Below are 12,487 nucleotides of genomic sequence, written 5' to 3'. Positions count from 1 at the left end.
ACAATAGCCTGGGCTCTGGATCCTAACCTATGACTTTTTGCTGTCATCACAATATAAATAAATACAAGTGATTATAAGTTGAAATTTTTCCTATATGTGTAATCAATTAATACTCTGTGTTTGAAAAATACTCTTAGGAGGATACTTCAATTTATTGTGTTTAATATACTTAAAAGTTCAACTTCTGGTATAAAAATAGGTCCTTCTATCTATGTTTATAGTCCTGATTTCCATTAATGTCATCCAAATCAAGCCAAATAGGGAAAATCTACAATCATGTGAATTAATAAAATGAATATTAATGTTATTAGAATTGAATATTTTTATATTGGGAAAGGTGGTGCATAACTGGAGGGGGAACTCATTTTACAATCAGATACTCTCAGGTTCATATATATTGTTTTCACAGTTAACCAAAAAAATGATGCATCATCTATTTGTGCACCAATCTAAGCTTTGAATAGCAAAAGGGAAACATTTCCCAAGAATTTTAAGAGGTTTCTTTCACAGACACTGAGGGATATGACATAAACTCAGTTGTTATCTCAGTTTGAGCAGCTCTTCAAGGCATTTGGGTTGACAGTGGAGTGTGAAGGTGCATAATGTGATTCTATGTACAGTAATTTCTTTTCCTATGTGATCTTGTAGAATTGGATTGGTCACAGTGCATTTGACCAGTGATTGTAAAAGAATTAGGAGAGTTGTAAATCACCCACGTGTTGTCATTTTAAAGATAAAGACAGGAATGTTGTACCACTCAAGTCATTCAGTGCTAGCACTATTAACAGCTTAAGCTCCTTAGGCTGTTAGCAGAGAGGAAGTAGTGTATTTGTTAATTGCATGCTAAACAAGAACAGAAAAAGGCAACAGGAACATAATTGGGAGGGTTTTATGCTACTTGCATCCTCAGTTTGCTTGTTTAATACATTTTAGTTTCCTGAAACCATTTAAATGCTTATTTTTGACTGTTGTACACTTAAACCACAGTGAACCACGTTCTTTTGCAGACAATTCTAGTAACTGTGAAGTATGACTTTTATGTATTCTACAAGAAGATCAAATATAAAAGAACTTACATACTTTAAGATCTAAAGTCTTCATCTGGAAGGTGGAGATAAAATAATGTTCCTGGTCCCTAATCTAATGAAAAAAATTACGCATCACAATAAATCATTTAATAAAAATAAAATAATCATATGAACATGAGGATAGTACACTGTTTGTACAATAGGGCATACTGTGGATAGAAATGATTGATTGAGGTTTTCAAATGCCACTGGAAGCCAGATTAGGGGAAGTAAAATTAGAAGCAGACATGAATAGTCTTGTGGTTTCAGACATACAGTGGGATAAAAATCAGAACCATCATCGCTCTAAATAATCTATTAATGTAACACAGTGATCTCTGTCTGGCAGTAGATTTAAATTGAAAACATGTCATTTGAAGAAAGGAAACTATTTAGTGTGTTGCTTTTCAAGATAGCATAGAAGCCTTATTTTTGGTATTCTGTTTTTAGGCAGTACTCCATCAAACATGCTAGCCTTTTGAAACAGCATGGGAAGTGGTCCCTTCAAGCCTTTGTGAGTTTAGAGGGAAGTTGAATTGGATTCATTTTGAACTGAAATTAGCTGTCATGAGTCAGAATATATCCCACACTTCTAGTAAGGTTTGTTGGTGATACAGACACAGGATTTGTAACCCTTCAGCCTCACTGGTTTATTTCGCCTAATTTCATGCTTTTTTCACTTAATGTACTGTATTTTTGTAAGGCAGCTATTACTCAGTGCTGTTGACTTTTTTTCAAAAGGGTTTATTTGAAGAGGGAAGACACCAATGAGTCACCCAATAGTTTCCTGGTTTCTTATGGTCTGCTGCTTATGTTTGTGAAGCTGCCTGTGGATTGTACTAAAAGACCAGAAGAAAGCAGGAAATGTCTCAGTAGTTTCTGGGCCAGATTTTGACTTATGATCTTGTTCCCATTTGGGGCTGTTGATATTCCTTTGGGGCATGTGCCATTTTATTGATAATGCTACTAATCTGTCCCACCATCAAGACATATGTGCTTGTGATTTGAAAGTAATTACTGTTGGAGGTTGTTTTGTTTTCTAATTTTTACAATTGATGTATTATTCCATAGGAGGAAAACATCAACAGTTTCTGGAAAAGACTATGTTTTTCACAAGGAAAATGTTTTCTGTCTCTAGGCATGTTCCTCCTGTAATTCTGTTAATCATGTTAGATTTAACAGGTTTAACTGCTTTGCAAAAGAGATTCAGGTTTTTGCCTTTAGGAAGCTGTTTCCTGGGTTTAATGCAGTCTAAAGGAATGCTTAGATGGAGGAAGTGATCTGTGATAGTGAGATATTTATTGTTTCCTAATTAAAGCAGCAAATGTATCACTCCCAAGGGTTTTTTTTCTCTTCTTGTTTTGGTTTTTTTTCTCTAGTTCTCACTCTTCAGGGGAGTTTCTCATGATAAACAAAGCAGCTATTCACTCATCATTTTCCAAAAGACCAAACAGCTGCCTACTTTCCTAGCAGGGAACAAGAAATCCTTTTTTTTTTCCAGTGGGTCCCTGAGGTCAAAATGACAGAGGAAAAGATTGGTTTGCTTGCATTGTAAGCTGTATGTAAGATGAAAACACTGCAGTATAAAATACTGTGACTGCTTCTTATAAATATGCAGTGATCTGTTGGGCTTTTGTAATAGTACCGTGTTTCCATTCAATGGATTTCTCCAGCTTGATCACATTGATTTTATTCATTTTTCAAACTTAGGACTTCAGTCTTCAAATGGAGTGGTACTGTGTAGGTGGGAAAACTATGAAGCATTGTCAGTGTTTGTGTGCCTTTTTCTGTGAGTAGAACTGAAAAGAAGAAATACTTGTAGTGAAAAGTTGAAAATATGATCATTTGTTTAAGCAAGCTGCAAACTTTCCACCAAAATATTAATGTTAATTAAAAGCCTGTGACTCATTTAAAAGAGAAACAAGACTTTATTAAAGATTTGATTATGAAATATCAGGTGGATATCTTTTCATTCTGAAGTCCTCTCTTTATCCCTAGCACAAGGATCACTGTTGATCCAAAGGAACCATTTATCAGTGAGAAGGAGGTCAGGTTTCATAACCTTCTGGTCCAAGGTCCTTCTCCAGAGTGCAAGGTCCCTGCTGTGGAAGAGCTTTTTAAATAATGGACAATTGATCTTTGTGGTGTGAGCAAATTCAAGCAAATGCATATGATAAATCACAGATACAATCAAACACCTTCTGATTAAACAAATTTCAGAGGGAAACAGCCTTTAGTCACAACTGAACTGAGCTTGGTATGAGCCAATGACCGAAAGGTGAAAGGCTTTTAGCCCCTAAACTCCAGGCATTGATTTCTAATTCTCTTGTGAAATCAATCCCGTGACATAGATATATTGAGTCACCTTATGGCTGCCCCAACTCCCCTGACCTTTGTCCTCTCTATAATGTATGGAAGAATATTTAATGCAGCTTGTTTATGAAACAGGCTGTCCACTCTATCAGCTGCTGCCTTGGGCCATGGCATGAACAGGGTGTTCAGAGGAGGACGGCGAAATGTTTGGGTTCTCATTGTTACTCAGTCTGCCACATAAAATGCTGGGAGCAGGGGTGGCAGAGCCCTGCAGTGAGAAATACTGACCAGCATTTCATTGCACTGGAACTGTAAGAGCATGCTGTATTCTATCTGTGGGGTCAGGGCTGAGCTGCATTCATGAAGAAATGGCTGTCACCAAAGAGTATTAGAGGGAGTGGGATGGAAAAGGGCATGCAAGAAAGAACTGAGTCTCACTCAGAGGGGCTAGAGAAATTTGAGGTGAAAGATGATAATTTGACTTGAAGGAAAATTAAAAAATAAACGTATAAAATATCTCCCAAGAGCTTTTCAAGACAAGTGGACAATTTAGATCTGTTTAATCCTTACTAGGCCTCACCTGTATGCTACATAGAGTATAAACTAATTTTCCAGTAGATGCCACAGAGTTAAGAATAGGGGATTAGGCCAAAAGGTATTTTTCAGGTAGAAGTTATTGCTAAATCTGGTTTGGACAGATGTAATTTACAAAAGTGATCTGAAAACCTCAAGTCCAAATGACAAGATTTTGTGTCTACTGTCCAACTTGGATTGCACAAATACTTCAGTATTTGGTTTTGTCAAGTTGCTTTGTCAAGACACTCTCAGCAAAGTGATAAAACCTAGAAAGTGTACTTTTGGAAAAAAGCAAAGAGTGAATTTGAAAATGTGTGTAATCTTGTAAGTGGCAACCAGGCAGAAATTGCTGTGCTGCTGTTCTGATGCTCTGTGTGCTGCTGAATATATGGGAAGTTTTCATTTACTAGGAAAAGCATTTTTGATGATTTCTTAATCAGCATAAAATTCATGCAAACTCTACAGCTTTTTCCCCATCCGTTCTAATCTTGTTTCCTTTTGTTGTTGCTTTTATTGCACCTACTCTAGGCTCTGTGATGTTAGACAGATGCTTTTGTGCTGACTGATATAACACAGAGGATTCTGCAAAGTCATGACTTGTCCTGATTTTATGAGTCACAATGACTTTTATCATCCTACTGACTAGGATCAGAGAGATAATAGGCAGCTTTCAATGGCTGTTAGCCACTTGTTCCCATGGATACGAGACCAATCTCCACATCAACTTTAGTTTTTAATAAATTCTTCTGAACCTTTTGAAAACTAATGAAAGTACTCAGGTTGAAAACCAAGCAACAGGTGTTTACAGAATATTATGTTTCAGTGGTTGTACTTTACAGAAAGAAAAAAGTATTGACCATTAGTTTGTAAATTTAATTTGTTTGAGATATGGGATTGAAATAATAAATGTCATAAATGGCTCTTAATTTCATTTACCATATTATTGATCCAATATTCCAGTTTTTTCCTTTTCAATGGTGTTGTTTACCTTATGTGTAATACATTTCTTTTACTTCTACCATGTTTCAATTCACTGAATATACCCTTTTCATTTCAATTCCTGTTATTATACATAAAAACACATTACATATAATTAAAATGAAAGAAAAGATCACACTTCAGGTCATGGGAAGGGAACAGAGAGAAAATTTCCATGGGCAAGATTATCTCTTAATTGCTCATGATAGAATAACAACAATAATAGTATTAATAATTTTGTAATAATTATCTAGTTTGATAGAAGATGAAAATAAATATCTTAAGAAATACTTTGTAAAATGGACAAAAAAAGGGAAGAACCTTCAGGCAGCTGTGTGAGCAGTGCCCTTTATTTACAATGCTAATGACATCAGCACCAGGAGCCCCTTGTTGAGGCTCAAGCTGTGTATCTCAGAATGAGAGGAAATGGCAGTATCCCTGGAAATACCCCATAAAGCCTGACTACAAAAAGCTTTACGGGGAAGGACTATGTCTCTGTTGTGTCTATAAAGTTGCAGACACTTTGTTCCTGTAATCATAAATAGTTTTAACTGCTGTGAAGTGCTGACACAGTCCAGCCATAATTTGACAAAGCTATTTTAAATTAATAGCCCAGGAATGCTTTAGTATTTTCTCCTCTCTCAAACAGCATCTTTAGCAGGAACTTGGTAGTTAAATATGTTTAGATCTATTTCAATATAGTAGGTTAAATAGACTTAATTTCTTGAGACTTAATTGCATGTTTCATTGATTTGAGTGAAATTCAGTGAAATTGGAAAATATGTCAATGAAAACTGAAAGAGAAGTGAAACATACATGCTGTGGTGCTGAATAGGGCTGGGGTTAAGCAATTGATTCAGCACTCTTCAGTGAGAAACTTTTCATAGGTAGGTGATAAATTGGAATTGTGACCTTTTTATATGTGAAAAAATGAAAAATATGGTCCATTTAATTTGTTTTTAAACGTGGGGCTGTGTTTTTTGCAGTCTGTGCAATACACTTTCTGTATAAAGTGTAAATACTTTCTTTGAGGAAAATGTTAAAAAATTCACTCTGTGAAAAAAAAAAAAAACCAACAAAAAACCAAAACAACCAAAACCCCAAAACATAAATACAACCTTTCCTCTGGAAAGAATCATGTTTGAATGTTATTAATAGTGACCCACCTATCTCACTGGATTATGTGTATTGTTTGTTTTATCAGGCTTCTCTGGCAATTGTGTTGGCTGTGGCAAGAAGGGTTTCTGCTACTTTACAGAATTCTCAAATCACATTAATCTTAAACTGACCACTCAGCCCAAGAAACAGAAACACTTAAAGTATTATCTGGTCAGGAATGCACAGGGAGCTCTGACCAAAGGATCTGTAATCTGCTGGAAAGGGGCAGGTAAGATAATGAAGCTGTCTTCCTCAAGCTCTGGTTTTCTTCATCCAAGCTTAGCTATCACTAAGGGGACTGGAGTCTGTGTAAAGCCTGGGAGAGATCATTTGAAAGACTCTTTAAAGCCAGGTGACTGCTAGAGCAGCTGTAAGAGCCATTGTCTCACCTAATATGAGCCTGGCATGTCTGAAGACATTGGTTCCTTCATTCCAAATGCTGTAGCCTCTAAGCAATTCATGTGTGAAATTATCAGAAAGATACAGGTTTTTGTTTTTTTTTTGTTAAAGAGTTCAGAGGCCGGCAGTCTTCAACCAGTACCTGCTCAAGCACCTTGTTCCAATTGCCAGAAAGTTCAGGCCTCTCAGGAAGCACCTCCAGCGAGCCTCTCCCACCTGCAAATCCCAGTGCTCCTGCTGGGACTCAGCAAACAGGTACCTCTTAGAAGGAAAACACGCTGGGGTTCCACTTCCACTTCACTCTTCTGTGCTTGTGTATTTGGGTGTGCTTGTGTGAAAGCAAAGGCAAACAAACAAGCGAGCACATTGCCTAATAAAACATGTTGAATAGAATTAGGGACCTATTACAAAGAAAGCAATTATTTGAAGGCTTCTCCCTGTCCATTTTCTCTTGTCAGGTTTATGTATAAAAGGTTAGCAAATAGTAAATAGGTGTTCTTCAGCTTGCTCACAGTTGGACCAAACCAAATATTTCAAAAAGCCTTTATTTCTGAAGCGTTTTTCCAGCAGTCACTTCTCTGGTAACAGATGACATCTGTTACAGAATCCAGCATAATTTTAGCATTTTTTGTCTGATCCAGTCTATTTTATGCTATGAGCAGAATCCTTTTCCAAACAGGTATTATATGGGCATCAGCTTTAAAACTTGTGAATTTTTTCTTCTGCTGAGAAAAGTGACTTAAATATTAAAAAACAAACTAATGGTCAGTATCTGTAACTTTCTTTGTATTAAAAATTCTTTCTGAGACCTTTACTTTTCCATTAACTTGACATAAATGAAAGGTGATAGATGATAGAGGCTAGAGTGATCTCTCTGAGCTTCTTCATAATGAACACAGCTCTTAAGTGTCTGTGACTATTAGAGATTTTTCCTGGGTTTTTACACAGGGGAGCTGAAGCACATCTGTGGTGGTTATATTCTATTTTCTGAGATAGAAGCCTGTTAAATAGTTGTGATCTGGAATACTGGTGCCTTCCAGAATCATCAATCTCTTTATGATAACAGGTTGCCTTTTTTTTTTTTTTTCTCAGATGTTACAAAAAACCTACATTAATTACAAGCATATTAGGCTTACGAGGCTTAAGAACACCTCCCCTCCCCTTTTTTTTATTTTCATGTAGCATCATTAAAAAAATCTTAGCAAGATTGAGGTGGAGGCTTAGTAAATTTTAAACATCTCTCTTTTGCCTGGTTCTTGAGTAAACTTTGTATAAGAGCCAGGGTCATGCAAAGAAGCTACAGCTTCTGACATATGCATTTAATTGAGGAATCAGATTTTTCCCAGGCACTTAATTGGGAGTAGGAGGTCAGAAGTGGATTGTTTTATTCATCATTGTATTCACTCTTGAGCAGATCCTGATGGCTTTATTACAGTAAATGATGAAATGATTGGTTTGTTATATCAACTGATGATCTTGACCTAGAAATGTTTAATGTAAATACTTTGGGGTTTTTTTTCTTGTCAGCTGCAGCCGTAGATCACATCCCTTCAACAGCTGCATTCAGCTCAGCCGTTTATAATGGCAAGGAATCACCTAAACAGCAGTTGATGAAAAATAACCTGTCTGCTCTGACAAGACCTTCAGTGTTAGGTATTTGTATGGATTTGTTGTTTAATAACCCTAAATTCTATGTGTATAACAGAAGCATTAAATAAATTACATCGTGATTGTAATTTCTTGAATGAATAGAAATTACCATTCCCTTCCAAGTACTTTCTGACCACAATACTGTTTTCTGTATTAATTTCCAGGGAAAAAAATTACTTATTTGTATTCAGCCACATTTTTGTTAGTTAATAATATTAGTTAGATTTTTTTCCTCATATTTATAGTTCATTCATTTAATAGAGACACAGGCCAGATTCTGAATCCAGGTTCTTAAAGAATGTGTCAATTTGCATTGATTTCACCAACAGATTTTGTGAAGGGAATTAAGAAATATTTACAAGTAATCACTCATAGGATGATTCCTATTGCAGTTCCTATTGAACTGTTGCAGTTCACCATGGGATGGAGAGCTGGACTTTGGCAACTGGCTACAAATTCAAGAAACTGTCCTCACTGGAGCATTATTATGATTTTTGTTAATTGTTTTCTGTCCCAAACTGTGCCACTGGCTTGTTTAAGGAAGAAAATTAGTTTTCACTATGGCTACAAACTGTAGCTCTATTTCAGTCTTCCCAAGTTTCCCTGCTGGCATCACAGGCAAATTCTCCTTCTCTGCCTATTCAGGCTCTGAATCTCTTTTTTCCATGCAGCAGCACGTTATTGCTTATTCATTTCAGAAGGATTAATTTTAGCAGGAAGCAGCAAAGCATTGTCAAACAAAAATTCCTTTGTATTGGTCTATCTTGTGACTGTCCCAGACTATGTCAGGAAACCAAGTGAAAGGATGAGCAGCAGCAATGGCCAAAGGCTGCCCTCACGTGGTAAAAGTGTAAGGGACAAATCTGGAAAATCTCCAAAATTTGGAAATCTGTGTGTCTGCAAGAGAATGAGCTTCTTCTAGATCTGAAGACTTTGGGCTTATATTTAATTGTAATACATTTTTCAAAATTAAGCCCACACTTTTTATGTGAAATTCTTATGTTGCCTTACGTTTTATGTGGGACTAACCATTCTGCCAGGAGATACAGCCTTGGCAGGGTGAAGCAGTGTTGGGACCTCTGTGTAGTGATGTTCAGAAACAGAAATAGCTCAGTCCTGCAAGTTTCTGAGTAATTCCCAGAGGAACATTGACTCACAATGATTAGAAATATCAACTTGATGTTAGTGGAAGCTCATCTTTCTAAGAGTTTGCAGGAGTGCACAAGGAAACTCAAGAAAATCGTGAAAGAAAATTAAAGAAATTCATCATCAGGATCTCCTAGAGAGACTTTGAGAAAGTTGATTTTACTGAAAAAAAATTGAAGCTACCTATACATTGGTAGGAAGAAGGTGTAGAAGTAGTTTGATAGCAGTTAATATGGAATAAAACCGTAGATGGAATCAGCAAGAAGTGTCAAAAAACAAGTTAATGGGGAAATTGATGAAAAGAAGTCAGATGTTTATTATTATTACTCTGAAACCATTGGGAATATTATTTTTCAATAAGTTACCTGTAACACTGTGTCATGTGTTCAGAAACAAAAAGGACCAAAATGCCCACAGTCTTGACTTCAAAATATTAATACTTTTAAGGATTCTTAATATGTCTCTTACTGTACTTATACGGTATTTTTCTTAGAAGAGAGAAAGCATTGGTATAAGATAAGGAATATCTGGATAGTTAAGAGTTCTCTGCACCAGAAATTTTCAAGAAATTTAAGCAGGACACAACAAAGTAAAATAAATCACGCACAATTATAATATTCATAGACTTGACCTTTTCTACTACCATACTTGTTGAATATATTCAGTCTATCAAAACATGTTGAATTGCCATGCACAAACCTGTATACATTTTATTCTAATATTTCTCTGAAACATTCAGGCACATTAACAAATACAGGGCCTCCAAAAAAGCGCCATAAAGGTTGGTCACCAGAATCTCCATCATCCACTGAAACTTGGAACTTGCAGTTCAATCCACAGGCTCCAAACAGAATTAAAAATGGTAAGCTATACCCAAAGTAATGATTTTGTTTCATTATTCAGAAAATAATGGGGGGAAAGAAGCATTATTTTAAAGACACATGCGGATTCGTAAGAGAGATTTCTCTGTGCTCACCTAGATGCTTTGTTTCCATTGATTTGTTTTTGAGGCTCTGAGCCTAACTCTCATCAGCTTCAGGTCACCGAGTCATTAACAAATCCCAGCAGATGACAAGGGTCCATTTTTAGACACCAAAACTCCTTTGGAATATTAAAATTAATATCATAACTCAGTAACATATCATAACAACAGTTCTGTCCATCATTTCAATTATTTGTCATAATATTCTTGGCACTTGGATTTTATGATACAGACAAGATTAACATTTGGTGAAATAAACCCAGTTTCCCCAGAATGTTTTCTTTTAATGTACTATTTTTTACATTAAAATTACTATTAAAAAGTTATGCCTGAGCAAACATTGAATCTTTTTTTTTTTCTTTTTCCTGTAGCAGTAAAAACTATTTAGAATGAGTGAAACTAAATATGTCACACAGAACTCACAAATCATAGCTACACGTGTAATCATGACTGCACAATATCACATAAGTCTCTGTATTTATGCATTTATACCTGAAACTGTTTGTTTACAAACTTTTCAAAAACTTTAGATGCATGTGGGACGTCCAATGTTGCAGTGACATAATTAGTCCTCCAAGACACTTAGCATAATAGTGTGGGCTGTAATAACAGGTCATGAGCTATTTGATGGAGCCATAAAAAGCAGTGAATACTGACAGCAAATGTAGGTGTGAAATGATGCTGAATGACTTCTCTTTGAGGAAATCATTACCAGACCTAACTCCAGTAATAATATGTCTAAAATCTTAGATGGAGGAAGCCTGTCATCCTTACCCCATTCTCCTTTGGTGGGACCAGCCTCCTCTCCAATGGTGGGCTCGGGAGAACCAGTCTCAGTTCCTGACAACTTGCTGAAAATCTGTAAAGCAAAACCAGTTATTTTTAAAGGTAAACCCCCCCAGCCCCACAACAAGGCAAGAGATGTAAAGATATATCCCACCCCTAAACACTGCTAACACTATCCATTTTAAGAGGTTGGCTATTAAAACTGTTTAATGCACATATGGAAAATGACATAATTAATGTGATGTGTACGTACATTTATTTTGTAGGTCATGGAAACTTCCCATATCTTTGTGGGAACATTAATGATGTGATAGTGAGTCCTTTGTTGTACACCTGTTACAGAAATTCTCAGTCTTTATCCAGAGCATATGAACAATATGGTGCATCCACAATACAGCCTATTTCTGAGGAAATGCAGCTATTACTGACTGTCTACTACCTTGTTCAACTAGGTAAGGTTGTCCTACATCCAGATAGACTGCATTGAATAGTCACATGCAGGCAAATGTGAAGGGGAATATTAGGGTAAGACACTACTAAATATGAGTCCTTGATAATGTGATATTAAACTATTTTATTCATGGTTATGGAAGTAACTATGTCTTGAAGGCCAGACAGATTGAATTATAAACATACAAATTTCATTTTCTGCTATCGTCTGGACCTCAGCATGAAAATTAAAGGAAAAGAGCTGTAATTCACTGTTCTTGCAGACAATCTGTGGTTTAGAAGTAGTATTATACTGAGACAGGCAGCATTCAACCTCTTAAATATTTCTAGTTACTGGTACTCAGGTTCAGATTAAGGCAGCTTTACCTGAGTATCACAAAGGCATTTCAAAATGAAAAATTTGGTTCACATCTGCTAGAGGTAACAAAGTCATGCATGCAGAAATCTGAAGCATGTTTTAAAAAACAAAAATATTTTCACTCAACACTTTTGTTTAATTGTTTCATAATATTTCCCTCTTTTTTTTTTTTCTTTTTTTTCTTTTTTTTTTTTTAGCTGCAGACCAGGTCCCTTTGATTGAGGATTTGGAGCAAATATTCATGCGCTCCTGGCGGGAATCACACCTGTCTGAAATCCGTCAGTACCAGCAGGCTGTTCCCCAGGCCTTTCCCCAGGTGCCCAGCCAGATCACCCCGGTGACTTCAGCCCAGCTGCCCTGGCTGGCAGGGCTGGCAGCCAGCTCCTGTAATGACAGCGTCCACATCATTGAGTGCAGCTACTCCCTGGCAGAAGGGCTTTCAGAAATGTTTAAGCTACTCATTGAAGGGAAATTAATTAAGACAAACTATGTGGTGATCATATGTGCCAGTAGAAACCGAGCCATTGATTCCTGCATTGTGATAACAGGTAATGTCCCAAGGATGTATCTCCTTGCAAACCAGAGTAATTCAGCACTGTGAGAGGTTTGGTTGGAGTTCCAGTG

At 36.5% G+C, this 12,487-nt stretch overlaps 1 protein-coding gene across 4 annotated transcripts in view; it reads left to right on the top strand.

Moving 5' to 3' along the window:
* GREB1 (growth regulating estrogen receptor binding 1) overlaps positions 1 to 12,487 on the top strand; it is an 85,400-nt gene that overhangs the window by 37,345 nt on the left and 35,568 nt on the right. For all 4 annotated transcript variants that reach the window (XM_023922607.2, XM_023922608.2, XM_086875849.1 and 1 more), the window contains 7 exons: positions 6,139 to 6,321; positions 6,603 to 6,746; positions 8,019 to 8,144; positions 10,027 to 10,149; positions 11,020 to 11,157; positions 11,322 to 11,507; positions 12,061 to 12,411. In XM_023922607.2, the coding sequence (XP_023778375.2) occupies positions 6,139 to 6,321; positions 6,603 to 6,746; positions 8,019 to 8,144; positions 10,027 to 10,149; positions 11,020 to 11,157; positions 11,322 to 11,507; positions 12,061 to 12,411 (1,251 nt within the window). The remainder of the gene's footprint in view (positions 1 to 6,138; positions 6,322 to 6,602; positions 6,747 to 8,018; positions 8,145 to 10,026; positions 10,150 to 11,019; positions 11,158 to 11,321; positions 11,508 to 12,060; positions 12,412 to 12,487) is intronic.

Source organism: Cyanistes caeruleus, chromosome 2 (genome assembly GCF_971803275.1).
Source record: "Cyanistes caeruleus chromosome 2, bCyaCae1.hap1.1, whole genome shotgun sequence".
In the NCBI taxonomy this organism is placed as follows: domain Eukaryota; kingdom Metazoa; phylum Chordata; class Aves; order Passeriformes; family Paridae; genus Cyanistes; species Cyanistes caeruleus.
This window is presented reverse-complemented; position numbering and strand designations above follow the sequence as displayed.